General features: G+C 44.4%; 1 protein-coding gene across 1 annotated transcript in view; it reads left to right on the forward strand.

Moving 5' to 3' along the window:
• Positions 1–24,708, forward strand: part of ASTN2 (astrotactin 2) — a 2,581,355-nt gene that overhangs the window by 2,493,735 nt on the left and 62,912 nt on the right. The window contains exons 21-22 of the mRNA XM_086921093.1: positions 13,220–13,320; positions 15,946–16,129. Of these exons, the coding sequence (XP_086777219.1) occupies positions 13,220–13,320; positions 15,946–16,129 (285 nt within the window). The remainder of the gene's footprint in view (positions 1–13,219; positions 13,321–15,945; positions 16,130–24,708) is intronic.

Consider the following 24,708-nt stretch of genomic DNA (forward strand, 5'->3'; position numbering starts at 1 on the left):
CTCTAACCAGTACACTCCTGTGGGTGAACCCTCTGCCACTCCTGGTGGACTGGCTCTATTAAAGCATGTACCCTGACTGCCTCTAACCAGTACACTCCTGTGGGTGGACCCTCTGCCGCTCCTGGTGGACTGACTCTATTAAAGCATGTACCCTGACTGCCTCTAACCAGTACATTCCTGTGGGTGGACCCTCTGCCGCTCCTGGGTGGATTCTAATAAAGCGTATACCCTGACTGCCTCTAACCAGTACACTCCTGTGGGTGAACCCTCTGCCACTCCTGGTGGACTGGCTCTATTAAAGCATGTACCCTGACTGCCTCTAACCAGTACACTACTGTGGGTGGACCCTATGCCGCTCCTGGTGGACTGACTCTATTAAAGCATGTACCCTGACTGCCTCTAACCAGTACATTCCTGTGGGTGGACCCTCTGCCGCTCCTGGGTGGACTCTAATAAAGCGTATACCCTGACTGCCTCTAACCAGTACACTCCTGTGGGTGAACCCTCTGCCGCTCCTGGTGGACTGGCTCTATTAAAGCATGTACCCTGACTGCCTCTAACCAGTACACTCTTGTGGGTGGACCCTCTGCCGCTCCTGGTGGACTGACTCTATTAAAGCATGTACCCTGACTGCCTCTAACCAGTACATTCCTGTGGGTGGACCCTCTGCCGCTCCTGGGTGGACTCTATTAAAGCGTATACCCTGACTGCCTCTAACCAGTACACTCCTGTGGGTGAACCCTCTGCCGCTCCTGGGTGGACCCTATTAAAATGTATACCTTGACCGCCTCTAACTAGTGCACTCCTGTGGGTGGACCCCCGGACGCTCCTGGGTGGACTCTATTAAAGCGTATACCCCAACTGCCTCTAACTAATATATTTCTGTGGGTGGACCTCTGTCGTTCCTGGGTGGACTCTATTAAAACAAACTTATACCCTTACTGCATCTAACCAGTACATTCCTGTGGGTGGACCCTCTGCCGCTCCTGGTGGACTGACTCTATTAAAGCATGTACACTGACTGCCTCTAACCAGTACATTCCTATGGGTGGACCCTATGACGCTCCTGGGTGGTCTCTTATAAAGCATATACCCCGACTGCCTCTAAGCAATATATTTATGTGGTTGGACCCTCTGACGCTCCTGGGTGGACTCTATTAAAACAAACGTATACCCTGACTGCCTCTAACCAGTGCATTCCTCTGGGTGAACCCTCTGCCTTTCCTAGGTGGACTCTATTTATACGTATACCCTGACTGCCTCTAACCAGTGCATTCCTGTGGATGAGCCCTCTGCCGCTCCTGGGTGGACTCTAATAAAGCGTATACCCTGACTGCCTCTAACCAGTACACTCCTGTGGGTGGACCCTCTGCCGCTCCTGGGTGGACTCTATTAAAGCGTATACCCTGACTGCCTCTAACCAGTGCATTCCTGTGGATGAACCCTCTGCCGCTCCTGGGTGGACTCTATTAAAGCGTATACCCTGACTGCCTCTAACCAGTGCATTCCTGTGGGTGGACCCTCTGCCGCCCCTGGGTGGACTTTATTAAAATGTATACCCTGACTGCCTCTAACCAGTACACTCCTGTGGGTGGACCCTCTGCCGCCCCTGGGTGGACTCTATTAAAGCATATACCCTGACTGCCTCTAACTAGTACATTCCTGTGGATGGACCCTCTGCCGCTCCTGGGTGGACTCTATTAAAACAAATGTATACCCTGACTGCCTCTAACCAGTACATTCCTGTGGGTGGACCCTCTGCTGTTCCTGGGTGGACTTTATTAAAATGTATACCCTGACTGCCTCTAACCAGTACACTCCTGTGGGTGGACCCTCTGCCGCTCCTGGGTGGACTCTATTAAAATGTATACCTTGACCGCCTCTAACCAGTACATTCCTGTGGGTGGACCCTCTGCCGCTCCTGGGTGGACTCTATTAAAATGTATACCTTGACTGCCTCTAACCAGTACATTCCTGTGGGTGGACCCTCTGCCGCTCCTGGGTGGACACTATAAAGCTTATACCCTGACTGCCTCTAACCAATATATTTCTGTGGGTGGTCCCTCTGCCCGTCTTGGGCAGATGCCATACATCTATTACCTTAGGCTGCATGCATTCTGGACAATTACTCCTCTCCCACTCCTGGGTGGGCTCGATATAAAGAATGCCTAGTAATTATAATTACATTGCTTTTACAGGATTACTCTGCAACTAAGACCACTAATCCTGTTGTGTTAGTCCCTCCATGTATCTCATGGTTATACGACATACAGCATTCATCCTGGCTTCTTGTAACCACTACATTTCTCAGTGTTGCTCCTGAGAGGACTCAACGGGGCAGATTTTGTTTTTTAAAAAGTCACTGCATTACGTGACAAGGAGGGAGCAGGACAGCGCCATATCTCTCCTTCTATATCACCCTCCCCTCTCCCTAGCACCAGCACTGATTTCAGCTGCCGAGTGCCACACACGCACCTTTCCAGTACAAAATACTATTCTTAGACTTAATTTAAAACTTTTCCCACTTTGTATTCCTGCTGCACAACGCAGTGCGCGTTCAAAGTTGGAAAAGAAAGGAGAAACAAAAGTATTTCTCCTTTTAACGCCTCCTTTGAAATGCGGTTAACTGTTGGTGCTAAACCCTGTCTACCGTTGTTTGGAGAGATGGGTTTGTGTCAAAAGGCATAGGTGGTTGCATGGGAACGCCCATGTAACGCCCCCTTGGCGATAAGTAACACAAAGTGCAGCTTTGCATTAATTTTAGGGTACTTTCCCGAGCTAAACAAGTTTTGTGCTAGAAAGAACGTTTGAAAAAAACTATTTTGGCTGGTTAGCGTCACTTTTGTGATGCTAACCCAGCACAAAATGTTTGTAAATCTACCCCTATATGTACAAACACATCTACAACTTGGACTCCTTTTAAAGGTGTAGCCTGCAACTGAGACTATTATTCCCAAAATATCCATATACCAACGTTGTTGATCCCATCCGATCACTCCTGGCTTGGCTTCATAGAGCATTCTGACTGTTTGTAACCAGTGCATTCCTCTGGTCTGGCCCCCATCACTCCTGGGTAGAATTCATAGAATATCTCTGATTCCTACCTTAACCCCTCCAACGCTCATGACGAGCTCAGCTCGTCATGAGCCACGGTTCTCGTGTGCTCATGACGAGCTGAGCTCGTCATGACCGTTAGAACGCTCAGGTGCTGGGCTAATTCCCCTGCTGTCTGGGCGTTCTAACGAACGGGCGTGGCCATGACGAGCTGAGCTCGTCATGAGCACACGAGAAACGTGGCTCATGATGAGCTGATCTCGTCATGAGCACCGGGGCGCTGTGCGCGCCACCCCTCCCCCCAGCACAGTGGGTGAATTTGCCCCGCAGCCAACGGGTTAAACCACGGCTTCTGGTGAGTTACTGATGTGTTGCTCGTACCTTAGAAGGGGAACCTGCTCCCTCTCAAGGATGGTACTCAAAGTCAAATTCTCTTCTATAAGTTGCTTGACTCAACTTCAGGCATAAATGTAGCTGTAACATAAGAAATGCATTACACTACTCATCATTCGCAACACTAAAACACTTCACATGCAGGCCACACAAAACCCAAACTCTTCTAAAGAGATATGTCTACCCCTAACTCCTTTGCTCTCCACTACTTGTACAAGCACGGATACCAATGTCAGGAGTAAGAGCGCCCCTCTTGTCATCACACATGACAACAAATCCTTCGCCACTGCAATACAACACTCTCCCAACCAACCTGCTGCTGCTGCGTGCTACCAATCTACTATTGGCTTTTGCACCTGTCAAGGATGTTGTGCATTATATAAATACAACTACAGACTGAGATAATGACGAAAGACCTCTCTGAGCATGTATAGTGTTCATAAGTTACAAGCACAATACTATACTGTATACTATCCTGTGAGCAGACAACCAACTTGACTGCTGCTAGTTGACGAAACTCGGTTGTTGAAGGCATGGGATAGCTGCAACCTTGATTCATCGCATGAAGGTAAACAGGAGGTTTCAGATGGGCCAATAGTTTACTACAACCAAATGCTATGTTTGTGGTTTTCTTTAGGAATGGCACACGCTACTCCATTCCCTGGAAGAGCTAATAGCCAAGCTTTTTCGCCAATGGGAGATCCTCTGTAACTTGCTGTTCAGATGCTTTGATCAGTTAAGTACTTTATCCAGACTCATTTGGCAGGCCATGATTTAAATGTGAATATATTCCCCTGGTGCACATTACTTGTGTAGGCTCATATAGAAGCTTAGGAGCAGGAGAGTGAAAGTCTACCACGGGTATTGTCTCAAATTTGATCAATTTCAATCCCGTATCTGTCATGCCATGGGTAGAGTTTTTATCTTCTAGGTTTGCGAATCTGGTGCAGACAGGCCTCCTTTAGTTAGGAAGCTTCGGAAGGAGTGTAAGAGACACAATGAATCTTTCTAATTTGGTGAGAAGACCCCCTGTAGTAGGATTTTATTTGAAATGCTTGTCACATCCTAACATTATTTCTGCTGTTTCCCTGTGGCTTTCCTGAGACTTGCTAGTTCTTTGGGTGCTGGTTGCAGTCCTGGTTTAGTTTGTGGTCCAGTCCTTTTGAGAGCCTGCATACCTGTCCAGGTGAAGCCCTTTTAGAGGTCATTTCTTTCATCCGTTTCAGTTTCATCACACTGCCTGCCCGGTTCCATTCCTATATTTGTCCTGTCCCACTGTCTGGTTTGTTGGCTCGGCTGCTCTGTCCTTTTATCTGCCCTTGTCAGAAACGTCAGTGATTATGACTCTTAGATGGGCCATAACGTGTGTGTTTGGCTTCAGTCAATTATGGCTCATAGCCCTTCTGCATTGCTTTTCAAAATAATCCTGCATTTGCTAAATGTTCCCCTGGGATAAGATGCATCACCCAAGGTGCAGGAGTTGCACTCATACTAGGGAGTGAATCATCTTATTGCCACAGAGAGTAAAAAGAGAAAGACTAAATATCTTCCCTTCTGCTCCCAAAACCTCTCTAGTCACACGACAGGGGATGCTGACAACTACGGTCAGTTATTATTATTATTATTATTATTATTATTTAATTTTATAGAGCACGTAGTCACCCGTAAGTATCCCAGCGCTAAACTCAGTACAACTAGGAGTCAGCAAGGGAAGGGGAGAGACAGTTTAAGGGAAGAGGTGGGTTTTCAATTGCTTCCTGAACCGTAGGTAGTTGGATTCGGTTCTCAGGTAGTACGGTAAGGCGTTCCAGAGACGTGCGGTGTGAACCGAGAAACGTCTTCATGTCAACACATGAAAGGAAGTCAAAGCCCAAGGGCCCACTCTGGATTCCTCAGACAAACTCATTAAGTTAGTTCAAGTTCATAGAAGTTCGCCATTTTAGAGTGACGTCAGCTGTGAACATGGAATTGTGGTCAACTTGCAACGGCAAGCAGTGGTTGTATCGCTGTGTGGCACTGACAAACAATTCTCATGTGGGGTACCTTTGTACCGCTTCACTTCTGCTATCGTCAGCTATTGCCTACTGCTTCATCTCTTCGTGCAGATGAAAGGAGTGCCAGGCAGTCATTGAACTCAGATGAAAGGGGTGTCAGACACCCATTGCTTAGCAGACAAGATGGGAACGAAGTTGTTGTAGACAATGGTAAGCAAGACATCTGTTTAAGCCACCATGAAAGCTTTTTTATCAATGGTAAGTTGACTTATGATGCGAGAGACAAAGAATTGTGAGGAGAGAATGAGGGGATACTGAGTACTAAGGAAGGGTGCAGAGGGGCAGTGCTATTATATGGTACAGAGAGTGAGTTGGGAGAGCATAACAGTGGTATACATTGAGCTGGAGAAGGAGAATTGAGAGACAACAATAAAAAGAGGGGTAGGAACGAGAAAAGAATGTGCTCCATGAGTAGAAAAGAACAGATGGAAGAACAGTTATAGTGAGAGAGGACAGAAAGAAGGCAGCCGCAGGAGCAAAAGACAGATTAGAATGGAGAGTCAAGTATGTCTGCCTACAAACTATGTCTGCTCAAGACCATAAACTTTAAACAGAATATCTCAGCATGAACATCATAGTGCAGTAACCAGCTAAGTGGAGTAAGATCATAAAAAATACCATAAGTGGGCCTGCAGAGCTGCTCAATGCTACCAGCTTGCTGTAAACATAAACTATGTGCCTGCCTCTCACACTTCTTCATCCATCAGAGCGCTGAGCACTGCGTCCCATCACATGATAACCGCTCGTCTGTATTCATCACGCATGACATGGAAGCACATCGCATAGGATCAAAACAAAGACAACACACTTCCAACCACATTTTGTTTAGCATGCTACTCATGTAGGCAAGCACTTCAACGCAACACCTAGGGGGAGTAGCACTATATAAATGTTACAATACAATGCACGTGAGAGGGTAAAGGATAGGGAGTAGGGGGAAACAGTAGAGAAGAAACATCGCAAAGCGGAAGAGAGAGGTAGGAGTGATTGAGCAAGACCATAATGGAAATGCCAAGAGTAAAAGAGGGAATACATGCAAGAGGGGCGGAAGGGAATGGCAGCTGGAGAGGGGAAGGAGGCAGAAAATGAAAAAAATATTGGGTGGGAAGGAAGTGAAGGAAATGGAAAGTGTGGAGGGCTAAAGAGAGAACGTCGTAGGACTGATGGAGTTGAGGTTGAAAGTTTTATAATGTTAGGTGGGGAGCATAGAATCAAGAGTAAGTGGGGGAAGAGAGAACGTAAGAATAAAAAAGAAAAGGGATTATAGAGGCAGCAAAAAGAAAGATATCAAGCTAGTGTATGAGGAGATGCAGTTACAAAGGAAAAAGGAAGAAAAAGAGAAAAGCATTGCTTGAGCAATGTTGATAATCACAATGAATGAAAAAAAGGAAATGACCAGATGGAAAAACAGAGCCAACAGACAGTTAGTGTTCCCAAGAAATGTATACTTAAGAGACAAAGAGGGAGAAGACAAAAAAGATGAAGAGACATCTTTAGAAGCAGGGGAGAAGTGGAGATGGAGGGAAGTGGCAGGACGAAAAAAAGGAAGGAGAAAATAATATACTCTGGAAAACAGAGCAGAAAAGAAAGAAAGGGAATATGGAGGAGAGAAAATGTGAGCGAAGGAAAAGGGAGTGAAAAGTGTAGGTAGGGGGTAAATAGAAAGGAAGAAACGACGCAAAGCGACATTAGGCGAGCGAGAATAAAGACAAAAGGGATATTTATATGAAAAGTTTGAAAAAAAGAGAAGGGCTTCAAAAGGAACAGGAACAGGAGGTATGTCGAGAAAAAAGGGGAAATGATTAAGGTAGCAGAAGAGAAATATCAAAGAAGAGAGAAATAACGAAGCAAAGGCTGTGGGAGGGTTGGTGCAGGCAGATGAGAGAGAGAGAGAGAACAAAAAAAGAGAGTTAAATGAGAGTTACTGGCCAGAGTAGACGAGGGGATTGAAGGGGCTGGAGAAAGGTGGCGTAGAAACTGAATATCAAGGTTGAATGGAGAGGGTAGAGGGTAGAGTGTAGAGGAAGTTGATGAGTGGAGAAGCTGGGAGTTGCAGCACACAGAATCCTAAACTTCTCGCGCCCTCTAAGCCACTCTGTCCTGATCTGACTCCATACAGCCCTGTCCTGGCATAACCTTGGGCAGTGGCAGATTCAGAACCCTCCCCTGACTATCCAGAGGTCTCTCGTCCCACTGCGGCCTGGCCCACCCCTCACTGGGATGAAACCCGAGTGGAAGCATTAGCCATGGCCTCTGGGCGCCGGCTGCCCAGATGCATTATTCATGGGGCAGACAGCACCCTGGCAGCCAGCCACGACATAACGTGTACCGCAGAATAGCCCCATCCTCCCAGGGGTGAGGAAGGTAATAGGAGCACCCTGTCTCACTGAGTGGGACCTAAGTTCCCAGGTGTGAAGAAGGGAATGGGAGCACAGTGTTGCACTAAGTGGGCCATAACTAACCAAGGTGTATAGAAGGGAATGGGAGCACCAGGTCTACTTGGGTGTGCCCTTTCCTTTCAATGTCTGAATGGAAGGGAAGCACCATGCCAGCTTGAGTATGCATCACTTTTCTAACATAGAAGGCAGGTGTGTGTGCAAAAGGCCAGCATAGGTGTGCCCCGTGTTTTCAATGACATGATGGCCACGATAGCACTGTGTGAACTACAGTCTGCCCATTTTGAGGGTGGACTCCTGGGTGTTTTCACTGAGTTGATGGAAGAGCGAGCATTAGGCCAGTTTGAGTATGCCTGCTGCTTACAGGTGTGAGGAAAAGAATGAGGGGCATATGTACAAGGGAAGTGGCGGAGCGTATTGTTTGCCTCCTTGGCTTAATGACACGCTCCGCCACTTATGAAACACAGGGCTGCACTATATTTACAAGAATATGGTTTGGCCCTGCGTTTCCCCCTGCGTCGGCGCAACTTTTAGCAGCTTAGCGCCAACACAGGCACCCTTGCACCACAGCGCAAGGGTGTCTGCATGCAGGGAAGATTGTTTATGTACAGGAAGGTCCCTCTTCCTGCACATAAACAATCTGGAAATACCGTTGTGTAACTTCTATGTGTGCTGCTTGATGCAGCACACACAGAAGTTGCATAATGGCATTAAAAAAAATATATTGTTTATTTGCAGGAGGGGGGACCTTCCTGTATATAACAATCATTGGCCTTTTGCTATTTTCATGTATGTTGCACAACTCAGGGTACATGAAAACAGTAAAAACAAGAAGAAATTAAACATTTCTCCTCGCTTTGCCAGGTTAACACCAGGTTTTTCCTGGTCTTAATTCTGGCGCTGCCTCCTTATTACACCTCCCTCGTAAATAGGGGTCAGCATCAGAATCAAGGGTATTGTGGTGAAACGCCCACCACAACACCCATTGCCCTCCCCTTTCATGCTAAGCATAGCATGAAAGAGGGTCTTATTTACAAGGCAGCGTTAAGCCACTTTACTGCTTTGTAAATAAGGTGAAGCACCTATCGCGACAGGAAGATAAAAACAAAAAAAGTAATGTTCCCATGGGGATAGGGGCTTGTACATATGCCCCTGTGAGCAGAGTCTCAGCTGCAGGTGGTTTAGTGAAGTCATTGGCTTTCTTTAGGCAGTGACACTGATTTCTTTAACATCGTAATTGCACAATGATCCATTAACTCACGAAGCAATGCAAATGCCTTTAAAGGCAGCGTGGAAAAGTTACAAAGCTATTGCAGATGCAGACGTGTGAAGCAAGTCTTTATTGAGGCAAAGCATTCAAGCTGTCGTTCACACTCTGAACTTGTGAATAAGCACCTAGAGATACACACTTAGGGTCTAATTTACAATATTTTGATGCACAGCAGCGCAGCAAGTCTTCCTGCTGCGTTGTTGTGCATCAACATAAAAGGGCAGGAATGCACCGTATCTACAATATATGGGACATGTCTGTCCTTCTCCCCTGCAATGGCACCCCAACGGCATTCTTGCACCAACGCAGATGTCTGCATTGTAGATGTGATTGTTTTTGTGCAGGAATGGGCACCTTCCTGCACAAAACAACATCGCGACTCATATGAATTCCTCTTTCTATTTGTGCTGCATTCTGCAGCACACATAGAAAAAGGAAAGACAGCGAAAAATAAATGTATTTCTCCTTGTCGCGCCTCCCACACCCCTCCACTGGGGAGGCGTAGGAATCTAATGCTTTCCCAGGTTAACAAAACCTTGTAAATCTGGGAATGTGTCAGGTTCCATGGATGGTGTGTAGAAACACCTACAGTAATACCCGTGGAACACCCCTTTCACTCATATTAATGCATGAAAGAGGCCATGTTTACAAAGCAGTGAAAAGGCACATAGGGTGGCTTTGCATGGTCTTGTAATTATGGGCAGGCACCAGTAGCGGCCCGTATAGGGCATGCTGCCGGGCAGTGACGTGGGGCAGGGTGGGGGGTAGTAAACACAGGAATATGGATGAATGCAGGTAAGTAGACATTTAAATCAATAAAACAAATTTAATTGCGCACCCTGGGTCGCATTTGGCGATGCAGGGCGCGCAACGAAATTTGTTTTATTGATTTAAATGTCTACTTACCTGCATTCATCCGTATTCCAGTGTTTACTAACCCCCACCCTGCCCCTCACCCGCGCCAAGTCACCGCCCGGCAGCATGCCCTATACAGGCCTCTACTGGCAGGCACACTGCACTGCCAGCGCATCAAAAAAAGTTCTGCATCGGCGGCGCAATGGGGCTTATAAATAAGCCCCTGAGGTCCTCATTTATAGGAATCTGGCTGAGTGCAGCTACTGCCCGATGTCAAAGTGAAAGGGCAGGAATGCGCTGTATTTATACAATACGGTGCATTCCTGTTCTTTCCCCCTGTGCGGGCGTCATTTCGGCAGCCGAGCGACAACACAGGCCCCCTTGCACCCTGGTGCAAGAGTGCCTGTGTCGTTGGCAGGATTGTTTTTTGTGCACAAAGGTGCACCTTCTTCAACAGAAACAATTCTAAGATTTCTTTGCAGCACACATAGAATGATGAAACAACGAGGAGAAATAAAGGTATTCCTCCTCGTTACGCCTCACCTCGGAAGGCGAAGGTTTTGGTGCTTCCCCAGGTTCAAATGCTGTGTTAAATCTGGGGAAGTCTCAAAATCCATGGGTGATGGGTCATGAAAACCCACCGCAATGCCTGTGGAACGCCTCCCGAGCACAGAGTTAGGCAACGCTACGATTTGCGCTGCCTTGCCTTACTCCATATCTATGAGGCCATTCAAAGTCGCCAATAGTGGCTTTGCGTGGCATCGTAGATATGATTTTGTGATTTGCACTGCCAGAACATCGCAAAAAGTGTTGCTCCAGCGAGGCATTGGGCTTGTAAATATGCTCCTAGGTGTAGGCGTAGTTTGTGTAATTCAATGGAGAGCTATTGCAAGGAATTATCCAAACATTCTGCAAGATTATGCAGAAATACGCGAGAAGAGTAATTCTGCATTTAGCACGATTTTCTTATCACAAACATGCCTTGCTGTGTAAAAAAATAGGCTTGAGGGTGCATTTTGCACTAAGAAATAGCACTAAATGGAGCAGAACACGAATAGCGAGCGTGAGTACCTGCTCGCTAAATGTACTCTCGCAGTAGGATTTTTCCCCCCAGATTAATTTTAATTATGCAAGCAGGTGTTATCACGTTCTTATCAGTAATTGCATGTCAACAAGTAATGGGGTATTATCAAAACTACAATAATTACTTTGACATCATTGAAATTCTGCCCAGGCTTAATACACACCTACAAGTGCACAAGAACACGATTGCTGCTGTTTCACACAAATAGGGATTGGATTATGATATAGTAAACTAATTGTATTGCCTCCCTCTCTTGCTCATAAAAAGATCTGCAGCTGGTGAACCAACCCACAACCACAGTTAGCTTACCCTACCACTAAGCTGGTAGAACCACAGGCATCAATTGATGTCCATGCAGACTCTGCAGGAAAATTCGAATATCTCTAGGTTTCAGGTTTGCCAGTCTAAATTACTATGCTCACTGGATCTGTGATTGTTGTACCCAAGATAATTACATTAATCTCTGACCCTGACCTTTGACCCAGAAGAGTAACACTTCTACCAGTATAATCATCGTCCAGAAATATGAACCAACACACCATGCCAAGAAGACAGACACAGGTACCCACCTCAAATTGGAGAGCTCCACCCAACATAACCTTGTAATGATCTTGGCCTATGGATGGTATATAATAACTATGCCTATTAAATCAACACTAGAAGTTCCCACTGCCCCTCTGCACTGGAAGACTTGCAACCTGCCCAATGATCTATGGGACTCTACAGATACTCCCTCCCACACTTAACATTGTTAACTATGTCTACACTACCTTCTACCTTTAACCATACAATGGAGCAGGGTTACATTGGCTTATTTGATAATCCTTTCAGCGTCAATTTGATATAATTCATGTCACCATATGATATGGTATATACCAATTAATTACCTTGCTGGCAACTTGATTGCACAGATGGAGGTTATACAAGCCTACTTAAATAAGCACTCATTAATAACCATACAGGTCTGCAAAGACCAAAGAGTTTAGCCACAATTTGTTGGTCAAGAGAAGATTCCAAATGTCCACCCTGCAAGTCCAAAATATTCGCATACTCTAAACATAGCCATCCTATAATGATAACATGTTAATCTTGGGAAATTTCTTCCAATGGCATCTCATAATGGCAATCATATAAAGAAAGAATGTAAACCTATCTATCCGGGCGGATCTTCAATCTCCTCTGACTTTTCTCAACACCTGTTACCTCTCGCGGATCATAAGATCACAGAGTGGATGACCTATTGCCACAGTCAGCATAGAAAATCAGACTGACAACATAAAAGATAAACTACCAACCAAATAAAGAGGCTGGCACAGCTAAGAGTGTCAACATAGGGCATATTATTAAATATGCACATCTATCCCTCACACTACCTCGTCCAATACATTGCTAGGCCCTCTGTCCCATAACATGATACCCACACCTTTGTATGGGCAAAGCAAAAACGACACTCTTGCAATCACACACAAACACAGTGGAGCATGCTACCAGCATAGATAAGCGCATCTGTGCCCCACTTAGGGGTAGTCGGAACCATACAAATACCATGCTACAACTCAATTGTTCAGAGAAGTGTTAAGAGTGCTGCCCTCAGTCACAGACAATGACCAAGAAGAGCTTTGCCTGAAGAGCAGTGCTCAAAGACAGTGACTGCTGAGGTCTTCACCCTGCCCCAGGCAGTACACTGGGATAGTCTAGACCACTGCATTCCTAGGAAATGTCTATTGTTTGGGATGGGTATGACTTAGGTTCCTAGCAGGAGAAAGTGTTCATAAGAAAGTTGTCTGCAGACACCGCCAGACGGTGATTTCAAGGGACAGAAGTAGTTCAAACGCTGAGCTGTATTTATCGAATCACTTCGCCCGCTGGCCCGATGAGAAGCCAGGGAATGAGCACTCTCACACACTGAAACTGATAGCACTTTACACAAGCACACTGCCAAGATACAGAGACACAGTGCCAAGGACAATCACACATATGCAGAGACATGTAGAGATTAATTTTTCTAACAATCTTTTCTCATTTAGTCAGTTACCCTTTGACTTAGTTACTCAGAACCTTCATCCATGAGAACTATGACCTTATCCCTCTCTTGCTTCCTTACCTTGTGCAGGTTTACCCTATATGCAGTAGATACCAGAGGTCGGCACTCAGCTGTGAGCACGGTGACGCTGAGGACAGCCTGCCCCCTAGTGGACGATGAGAGGGCCGAAGGTAAGAGAGTTAATGTATGTGTTTAGGTTCTTGTTAGGGCCTTCAACACCCTGAACACAGGTTGGCAGAGTGCTTTACAGAACTAAGACGTAGCATAAAAGTGAGACAAGAACATGTCAGAAAATATCAAATGTAGGCCTTCAAAAAGAATGTGCTTGCTTTGTGGTACAGGATTTGAGAAAAACAATTACAATAGGCATGTTGAGACTAGGCAAGGTCTTCGAGGAACTACTGTTTGAAGTCCCTTTTAAAATGGGAGATTGATATGGCCTGTCGATGTGTGTGTCTGTATTGCCTTCCAAATCCTTGGAGAATTTCCAGAGTATGACTGTTTCTAGGTGGAAGACCTTTTGAATCTATGTGGGTCAAGCTTCACCAGAGTTTGACTTCTTAAAGTTTTGTTTCTCCCAGAGTGCTGAACTTTTTGGGATAAGTATTCAGGTTTTCCCAAATGAATCATCTTGTATTTGATGCATGAAGCTAATTATCATTTGTAGGCTCACCTCAATCCTATCACTGGGAGATTGTTTCTGTTTTCAGTAGTAGTCTTTCATTTAACAACCCTATGCATTTTTGGTGCTTGAAGTTCTGAGTCTTTTCCAGTGAACCAACTGGACCCAGGTGCCAGTGACAGCAAAGGATCAAAAAGAAAACCTAAAAAGTATAAAAAACTGCGATGGGTGGAATGCTTGAATTAATGTCATCCACTGGTAATCACTGGGCTGCCTGTGTTCCTATTGAGTGAGAAGCTGGCTTGGCGATTTCGGCTGGACTATTCACATTGGAATAGGATCAAGACTGATTTGCATATAGCTGGGTCTAAACTGAGGTGGCATGGTATGCAAAATAACAATGGATTGGTATGCGGCTCCGAGTAATTACCATTCACTGAGATTAATTCAAGCATTCCATCCATCACTTGTCAGTATAATTTGATGTGTCACCCCAAGCTGAATGGGTATGCCTAGACATGGGTCCCATGCACACGGTGTCACTGGAGTTAAGCTGCACCCAGCTGATGAGCTCATAACTGGGGTAAACCTGGTCCTTGGTTGTTTGTGCTCCGGGCCCTGAGGGCCTGCCTTGACAGTTCAGGCTGGGCTGTCCCCATTGGAGTAGGGTCATGGCTGATTTGCATATATCTGGGTCCAAACTGAGGTGGCATGGTGTGCAAAATAATAATACATTGGTATGTAACCCTGATTGTCCACCAGTGGCTGGGATTAATTCAAGCATTCCATTCATCTCTTTTTGTATGCTTAGAAACGACAACATGGTGCACTGGTGACATGATATTTTAAGGGCATCATCTACTAAAGACAGTTGTGACTTTCTTGAATAAAAATAACAGAATATGGCAAAGTTTTCATTACAATTGTTCATCCCAAGAATCCCCCTATCCCCACACATTGTGTCTAAACCCCAAATTCGTTATGACTGAATAAGACACAAAGCTTCGCATTTGTCTCTTCCATTCGAAACCTTTTGGGGGAACATTCAGTTTGAATAGAATAGGGTACCCTGTCATGATGTACCTTAGTGCCTCTAACACACAATCAGAAGTACTGGTTTATTACCAGTGTTGCTATTCATTACAAACAGCAAGCCCCAATTCCCAATTTCCCACTGCAGACAGGGAGGAATATCCCTAGAGTTGTCATCTCCCTCACTGGAATTGAATATGTTTCTGATGTTTAACGCTCCCACAAGTAAGCTAACAGAGTATATATTGAATAGCGTTTTGTGCAATAGAGCTGGATACCTTCAGTACTGTCCCTTTTCAATAAGTATATGTTATATCTTCCCATGAGATCCTTTCCTGATAGCACATCCTCTTATAAAAAATGGCAACCGCTGGTACACTGTCATATAGAAATAAACAAATTCTGGCAGCCAAGGGCTTCAACTAGACCAGTGTAGTTGTGCTGGAGTTAGTCAAACCTGGTGAGGTATGGGGTGTTTCTGGACCCTGAGCTGGGTGGGGTTTATGGGGAAATCCACATACCCCTAAGAGCAGAGCATTTCTACATATTCTAGATGGCTGAAAAATAGATCCTCTCTTTGAAGTATACAGGCAGGACCTACAACTAATGTATATGTTGTGACAAGGAAATTGACTCCTTGATATTGTCAAGGTAAGTGTAGATTCAGTCATTCCTATGTGACGAAAAGTTTGGAATCAGTATCATTATCACAGTAAATGTGCTGGTCAATATTTTGACCTTGATAATGTGGTACAGCACATTCTTATGAAATGATACACAACTATGACCTTCTGTCATTGACATGGACAGATAGGACATTCCGATACACAGATAGATAGGAATATCCATTGAGAGCCATTTCTTACAGTTCTTTCTGAATTGCTGAATTGATGGTAGGGATTGTTGCCTGCCACATTTCAGTGCATGTACTTTTTAAAGGGGGCTATGGATCTTTGTTTTTTCCCCAACATATTTACCCATGGGCTTGCCAGGCCAAGAAATGGAATGGTGTGTTTTATGTGTGACCTATGGTAGTTGTCAAACACAGCATTTAAACTGATAACATTGAATGTCCTTGCAGTTCATTTGAAGCTTATGACTGGATACTCCAATATCTCCCACTGCCTCTCTCTTTTTATAGAAATAGCAGACAAGATTTACAACTTGTACAATGGGTACACAAGTGGGAAGGAGCAGCAGGTAGCCTACAACATGCTGATGGATGTTTCAGCATCTATGCTCTTCCGTATCCAGCACCACTACAATTCTCATTATGAGAAGTTTGGAGATTTTGTCTGGAGAAGCGAGGACGAACTTGGATCCAGGTAAAATTCCCTTGTATATTTTGTAACATGAACTTTTGATTATAACCCGATTGGTCTTAATTCTCCTGTTACTTGGGCGTTGTGGTGTCCTCTGTTCCTCAAATGAAAGGGGTTCCATTCTAGAACAGTTTCATCTAAGAGGATGTGTGTGTGTGTGTTTCTTCAGGGTTTTTCAAATGGATATGGAGTTGAATGGTGCACATTGGCAAAGACTAAATCTACGGGCCCGATTCACAGAACTAACTTAGACAAAATCCTAAACTTACTACTTTTGGTATTCACAGAAGTTAGGATTTTGTCTTAAGTTTGTCTTAAGACAGACTTAAGACAGACTTAAGACAAAATCCTAACTTAAGTCTGTCTTAAGTCTGTTTTAAGACAAACTTAAGACAAAATCCTAACTTCTGTGAATACCAAAAGTAGTAAGTTTAGGATTTTGTCTTAAGTTAGTTCTGTGAATCGGGCCCTCACTCTCTATCCTGAAGCTGCTGGTGTTTCCATTGTGCCACTTCACTGTGGGTTAAGAGTCTTCCTTTAAGGCTCATTTGGCTCTGTACAGATCTGCCCTCTCGTTCCCACCCCTTGGTTACCCTACATGGAACTCTTTGGATCACTATTCGGCCGTTCTTCGTCCAACTCCTCATATAGGTCCAAAGATTCACTTACCTCATTTTTAAGTAACTCCCACTGCACACATCCTCTGTGGATAGTCTTTGTACACACCCCTCCTAAATGATGGTCAATATGTCAATTTAATGCAGCTTTTGCATGTTTGTCTCTAACTGCATCAATCCTGCGTCCGCTGTCTTGCTGGCTTATTGTGGCTGTGCAAAGTCTCTAATAATATTACTAGATAAAGACTGAAGACCGGATGAGCCAACACAGCCTTTACTTTTTCCTTCAAGATTTGTAAAACGAGTACCATACAGATTGATTATAGCAACTCTATTTTTGAAAGCGCTAAGACATGAATACATTGACAGTGTTGCATGTCTAACCCTACATATTTTAGGATTTTTGGTGACAAATAATAAATATGGCAAGGGGTCTTCAACCCTAGCCCAAAGAAATCCGAAATGGGCTCCTGACATTGTTTTTGACTTTGTTGTTGGTTAGCTAATGGTAAGTACTCATTGGACATCAGCGACTCCCTGGCCATATTTTCCAACGCACTAAGACATGAATACATTTACAGTGTTGTATATGTATCCCTACGTATTTTAGGTTTTGTAAATGTTGGTACAAGTAGAAGGCACTCCCAAAAATGCATACCTTCAAACAATCATAGGAGTCTTTGTGCATAAGTTAAAAACTGCAACATGAAATGTCACTATATTTTAAAGCCTGGCCATGTACTGTCTTCCTCTGTGCCATTTGCAGGTTTAGTGAATTGTCACTCAGTAGTTTTCACATAAGATATAGAAGTGTTGCTGACACCCAGATTTGAATTTTGTAAACATGACTTCTCTTTTTCTGCATCCAGAGTGACACAAGTGATGGAGACAAGCATTACAGAGCATTGCTTCTCTAAAATCAACCTGCTGTTTGTGAGCAAATATGAGGGTAAAAACACAATTCGATGTAGCCATCAATTTCCTCAACGCACACCCATGCTCATTGTGTGCCGTGTGTCGGGGTACTACTATCTTACCGGTAGGCACACCAACTAAACAATTCACATTTACAAATACATTTTCTACTACTACATTAATTATATTCCTTTCTAAGCGCATCATATAGTTTAGTACACCAATTACCTACCAAGTAACTTTCATTACAGGTCAATCAAAGGTCATTGTACTGTTGTGATATACACACTCAAACTAAGGAATGGAGTCGAAGGCAGTGGGCCATGTTTAATGTGTCCATTTTCTGTAGACTGTGTATTGCCCTAGGCAGCAGTCCATGTTTCCTGTACTGCTCACATGCTTTGCACATGGTTTGCACCTGAAAGCGACGGATCATGTTTCGAGCCTGCAATTTCTGCACAGTGTGTACTGTATGTCAGACCTGCCCACCTAGAAAAGATTTCACTGTGCAAGTGAGCAGCAGGGCATGTGTAAGGGCGGCTTTCAACTCATCACTGAATAAACAGGCCTGGAAGGGGCGGAGTAATAGAGAAGAGGCGGGTTTTAAGAAGTGACTTCCCACCCTATCAAAGAAAAGAAACAAAGGCTTCTGAAACAGACTAAGGGGGTGGGGGTGTTAAAACTCTCCAAACAGAGCTACAAACTTACTCTATGTAGAGGTTTCCAGCTCACCCTGTGCTCGTCGTGGGGTCGTGTGATATTGCCTCCTCACCTGGTGACCGTGTGAAGAGAGCCGATATCGTGTAGAACAAGGCTGGACATCCTCCCAACAATATCCATAGCCATAGAAATAGACTGTTTTATCTGTCCTGTTGTGATGGATCTACCCTCTGTTTCCTCTCTGATTGACTTAGGCCTGCCACAGGTTCTGTTGGTTGCAGTGGCCCTCCCCATTCTGTGCCTGGTGCCTTTCCTGCACTGGTTTAAGAGACTGGGTGGTGATCTCCGGGGGCTGCATTGGCACGGTTGCCTGCTGCCTCAAAAATTCTCCACTATATTCCTAACAACCTGCATGAAAACTGAGTCTTCTTGCACACAATATGCCCAATTCACAAACAAAGTAATGAATCTGCATTTAGAAGCAACTGTACGTTCTGGAATCCACAAATATGTCTCTGGAAAATGCATGGAACGCTGCACCAGGCACAGGTATTCATACATGTTCCTGTGAAGTTAATGTGACATTCCCAGCGGAACCCATTCCAGTGCTGTGGAGTTCTCCAAAGTGAAAAACTCTACACAGGATGCAATAGGAGCCCCTGGCCAAACACACACTATTTATTCCCTACTGCTAAAATATTTTCCCACAACGAGAATCCTTTTCCCTACACCCCAGCACATCTCAGAGATATCGGTGATCAGCTCCCCTTCCCTCCCTGTGGAAGGAGTTATGCCTGCCCTTGGCTGGTGTAAATCTCCAAGCTCCTCCAGGTTGGAAATGAGAAAGGACAGCAATTTGAGAAGGCCAAGGAGCAGCCATCTTTGGGCATTCACAAGCCCCCAGATAACCACACCTCAGAGTGCCCAATTTTACTGCTTGGGGGGAGGTGTTTAGAGTTGGATAGCACTCAGTACTCATGGCAGAGATCTACGCAAATGTACATAGGCTTATGCAAACCAAGATGTATTTTGTGAATTGCAGGTCAGTGTAAATTTGGTCGACAACATAGATTTACAGCCAAATTGACCTTTGTACACATCGGCATAATCAGTGACATTCCGGATGACCTCATATATGGCAGCGCACCACTAATGACATCACTAATTTATTCATTTAGCAGGTTTCACATTTCGATTCAAATCGCCTGATGTCACGTTATCATCAGTGTCACTATTGCTGCAATCTCTAACTAAATCAAAAAAACAGTGTGGCACTACAGACGTCATTGAAGCGATTGGTCTGAGAGCTTTACTCAATGCTCCCAATTAAACTATTCATATATAGGTACAAATACTAATATTTTGCAATTTTATTTAAAAGTGTTTCGCATTTCTACAGCAGAAAGGGTACTTTGGCAGAGACCTGGATTTTGTAGCTGCTGGGAGGGAAGCTGCAGAATAGATGGGCTTTAGATAGCTTCCTGATTAGCAGATTATGTGACTGCTTTCAGAGAGTAAGGGAAGATCATTCTATAATTTAGGACAAGGCCTGGGCAGAGCTTGTGGAGTTTCACTCCGCAGAATGCCGCCGAGTTCCTGCAAAACTCCGGCGAATTTCGCGGAGTTCCGCGATCAGGCGGCGTATGTATTGCTCAGCAAGAGACATCAGTGGAAATGGATCACATGACCTTTGGCCCAGCGACCTGACAGGAGATCCCATTGTATCATATTGGGCACAGGTGATCACAGGAAATTACAATGTTCCTATTTGCCCAGACGAACGCTGTGGTAAGAAAAGAGTTTGCAAACACGATCTACATCTCTACGTTAGAGTTACCAAGCAGCAGCTTCGAGGCCGTCGAAACACTAAACTTTCTCTCTTAAAAAAAAAATGTCATCAGCTCCACGAAGAATATGTAAAATACAGTAGCGTAAAAGAATCATCCCACTGCGTAATTCAATATAATTAGCAAGCAAATACAAATAAAAACTCCCATCACAAACGTTCCCAAATGCACGTGAAATGTAAAAGCAGGTATTTCGCCTTAAGAAAAAACACCAAGGAAATAAAGCAGGATAAATGGGACCTGCCCAACTATGTGACGAACAAGAGCGCAGAGAGACACCAAATGCAAAAGGGAGTCTGTCAAGCCACCCCGTTTACAGCAGGAATAATTACAAATTGAATAATCCTTGCAATAATCCTCACCATTGCCCAAAAATCATGAGTCTCATGGGCTGTGGGGTACCATCTCAAGTCCTGACGCAAAATGAGATCACGTTTGTAGGACAACATTTGCTGTAATGTTATATAAAACTTGGCAGATGGTAGAAACATTTCATTTATCAGTTTGCGATTTAACACAGTTTGAATTTGGGAGGTACTACTGACCCACATATTTGCATGCACGCTTGCTTAGCGTAGAATAGCACAGCCCTATGTACCAGCGCATGCAAGGGCAGCTGTACAAACAGTTGCAGAATATGCAATAGCGTTGCGCTGAGACAAGGATGAGCACACATAACTGCAATGTAGCAAAGGCAGTTGCAAAGCGTGTCATCTTTTTAAATTGCATAGTGACCCTCCAAATCAGACAAATGGCTGCAGATGCATTGTTTCCCATTATGGAATATGGCGGTAGGCAAAACGTGTTAACGTTTTCCCGTGCTTTGTCCCATGCCATGCAGCTGCAGTGTCGGGCAAACTTCAAAGGGAAACAATTTGAAAATATGAGAATCCACCTACCTTTGGCGTTTTTACCCTGCTAGGTGGATATTTTTGGCAGCTCCAGCAGTTTCATTCCTTTTGCTACATGTGATGGGACCACAAAAAGTGAGAGTCCTCAGTCAAGTGGGCAGGTAAAAGGAGCATGACGGAACACTCTAGACTGGAGATAAATGAAATTCTTCATTCAAAGCAAGAAGCCAAGTTTATTTTCTCGGGCCGCCTACTTAACAGCAGTTGTGTCCCAGACTGCACTGCAGGGTGTAATGCTGGTTACATCACGTAATGCACTGAAATACATAATTTGTGTTTCACCCAGGCGTGCCACCATTTTGTCGAGCAATAGACGTTTGACGTACTGCCTCTTTCCATCAGTTAGTCAACAAAATGGTGGCACGCCTGGATAGAACGCAAATCATGCGTTTCAGTGACCCACAGGGTGAGTGAGCGAACCGCTGAACTCCGCTCCATCGACGGCGGGTGGAGTTTGCCGAACTTCGTGCTCCAAGCAGAGAACGGAGTAGGAAAAACTCTGTGAACTCCACTGGCGGAACAGAGTTTGCTGCCCACCCTTAATCCTGACCCTGGGAATGTAGAAAAAGAACTTGAAGGAGGAGTGGATTTCTATTTTCCAAAATTTTCCTTGATGCCAGATTATTCGTGTCACAGAAGGTTTTCTACATGACTCTCGATCCTTTGTGTCACTAAAAACCAGTGCAGCTTTCTAATGGCTTCAGAGATCGGATGAAACTTCCTGAGCCCTGTGACCTCTCCTAAGGACCATGTTTGTATCTGTTGGAATCTGTTAATTGCCACCTCCTGTAGATCAAGTCTGTCTCTGCAGTCTGGTTGGGTTAAGAGGCCCAAACAGGAACCATCTGAGCAAGGAAAACTGTTGGACTTGGTGCTTTCCGAAGTGAGAGCAGTGATCTGCTCATTTAGAGACACATTTGCATTGATCCAGAATCAATGCTGAATCACAGGGAGATGACTTTGAAAACTCATATGGGTGGTGAGGCTGAAGAGGATGTCCAGATAGAATAGAACCGCTATTTCTTATCATTTCCTAGGAGGAGGAACTGCTCATTGTTGCTGCTATGATGATGATGATGATGGTGATGATGATGATGATGATTATTATTATTATTATTATTATTATTATTATTAATAATAATGTTGTTATTGTTGTTATTATGGACAACAACAATAATAATAATATTAGTAATAGTAATAATAAGTCCTAACCCAATGTATGATAATAATTATAATTAGTTGTAATGTTTTAAGTTCTCTCTACCTTTACGAATGGTGGAAGATTGTGAATTGCTAGGGAATGTGATATGGGCTGTTGCAGGGATTCTGCTCAGAAACAGAACTATACTTGGGACATAGAACATCAGCCTGTAGGGACTAAGTCATCCTACTAACTCAGTATTGATGCGCCTGAGTTCGAGTAGCTACAGTGCCTCACTTGCCCTCCTAACCTTTCCAGAGAAACAAGTGAGTTGGCCCCCAAGAACACAACACTCCTAATCCTCTCAGGGATCATGGTAACAGGACAAACCCTTTCCCTCTCTCACTCATACTTGTCCATAATGAAATAAACAAGAGGCACAAAGGAAGTTCCAAATATGTATTTAATCTATCGTACTCTAAGATGCAATATTGTTTCACAATTGGAAAACAAATGGATAGCAAAAATATTGCTAGCATGATTAACAAACCATATACTATAAAAAGCCCTTTCATGTTATAAAACAGATTATGCATAAGCCCCTTCCCCTTTCCTACAAAAGTTAAATCATTATATATCAAAGATCTCTAAGATTAGTGGTAGACCCGGTACCTTAGCATACATAGACGGATGTTCTACATCTCAGCTGATGCCGTAATCTTGCTTCAGGGCCTTTGCTCAGTGTGTGCGTTTTTAGAACTCCTGTCCTCAGTCATATGAAAGGACATGTTTGCTCACAAAAAACAGCTGCATTCTCATGTTATGTCTAGGTGCTAGTGTCTGACCAGAGAGAATAACAAGGGACAATGTTGTTTGACCTTGTTCATGGTGTTCAGACTAAATCCCAGAAAAAGAACAGAACACGAAGACATATGCAGGTTCTGTGTGAAAATACAATGTGGCAAAAAAGCAAGTATGGTTATATAGTAACACAAGCAAATGAAATGTGGCCTACAACATGCAGAACTAGGCTAACATGGGGAAAACGACAATGGTCCATACTGGAAACACACGACAGGGATACTGTAGAACTGTGTGTCATCTTTTAACCAGAAGAGACCCTTTGATACAGCTACTGTAGTGGATTCTAATGCAGCCAAGTGTAGAACAACAATGGTCCTGGGGAGTAACTGCAAGCCCTTCTGCATACATGGTGCTGCAAAACTGCAGGCTTTGTCGCAGCACTGAAAGCCAGCAGCAGGAGACCAAAGCACTTTGGGGTCATTGACCCATTGTAATGAGCAAGACACTGGCACAGCAGGGCAGCTTCAGCCGAAGATCACCGTCTTCTCATGTATGCTAATGCAACAAGGACACTGGCATGGACCCCCATCGTGGCACAGGCTTGTTGTTGGGAGTCGGGGCACACTGATGCTGGATGAACCAAGCCATGGCGTCCCAACCCTATAATCAAACACATCAAGGCAGAGAACTCAGGTGTTTTTGGGCACCATTTTGGCAAGAGACTCGGGTTGAAACTGACTTGGATTCCCTGCAGGGTTCAGATGCAGGTCTTAAAGCTAGAACTTGAGACTGCAGTCACCAAATAGCCACACCATACCTGGGTGCAAATGTAACTGTAGGGTAGCAGGTAAGAGATAGTTTTTATATGTTACAGACAACTCTTACTGTAGACCTTCAACATGTGGGAGCCAATATAGTTATTCCGCTTCGTACCCAACATGGCTTAGCAGGGCTCCGACGGCTTGACGGGTCAGCTCCATTGGTTTTTCGGTGGCTGGGCTGTATGGAAGTTTGAAGGCTTGATGACTTTGATTGCAGGTTCTCGTTAGGCTAGATAATTAGATCATTAAGCAGGATAGGCAGTCAGGGCAGGCTTCTCAAGGTACGCAGAGAAACTATGACTAGACGGGAGAGAGCACCTTGCTACATCTCATGCTGAAGGCCTTCTGCAGTATCTCTCCATTTTCAAAGAAAGGCATTTGACTATGGGCCAAATACTGAAAAAACATTTTGGAGCTGTGAAGGGGTGGTCGCCACACCAATCACAGGTGTACATCTTTTAAATTCAAAGGCCCCGGGCACTTATGTCAAAATGCCCCATGTTCAAATTCTTCACGAGTTATCTGTTCGGACTGTCCAAGATCTGTGTATTCTGCAACACAGATTTCCAGTCAGAAAAACCAACTCTTATGCTGAAAGTCTGGCTCTGTTTTGCCCCTTGGGATTCGAGCTCTTGGAGAGGGAGCTTTATGCAGATGCAGGATGTATTTCAAAAATGTGCAAATCGAAGACGAAAATTCCGAAAATGGCAGGGGTGCTGTAAGATTGTCTCAGAGAGGGCTTTCATTCTGATGCACACACATCCTACTCATGTTCCATTCATCACTCGTCTCGCGCGTCCTGTACGGACAGCTCACAAGCTGTATACATACGTCCAGGAGTTATTTGCTCTCCACAGATATTCCTG

This window comes from Lissotriton vulgaris, chromosome 5 (genome assembly GCF_964263255.1).
Source record: "Lissotriton vulgaris chromosome 5, aLisVul1.2, whole genome shotgun sequence".
Lineage (NCBI taxonomy): Eukaryota > Metazoa > Chordata > Amphibia > Caudata > Salamandridae > Lissotriton > Lissotriton vulgaris.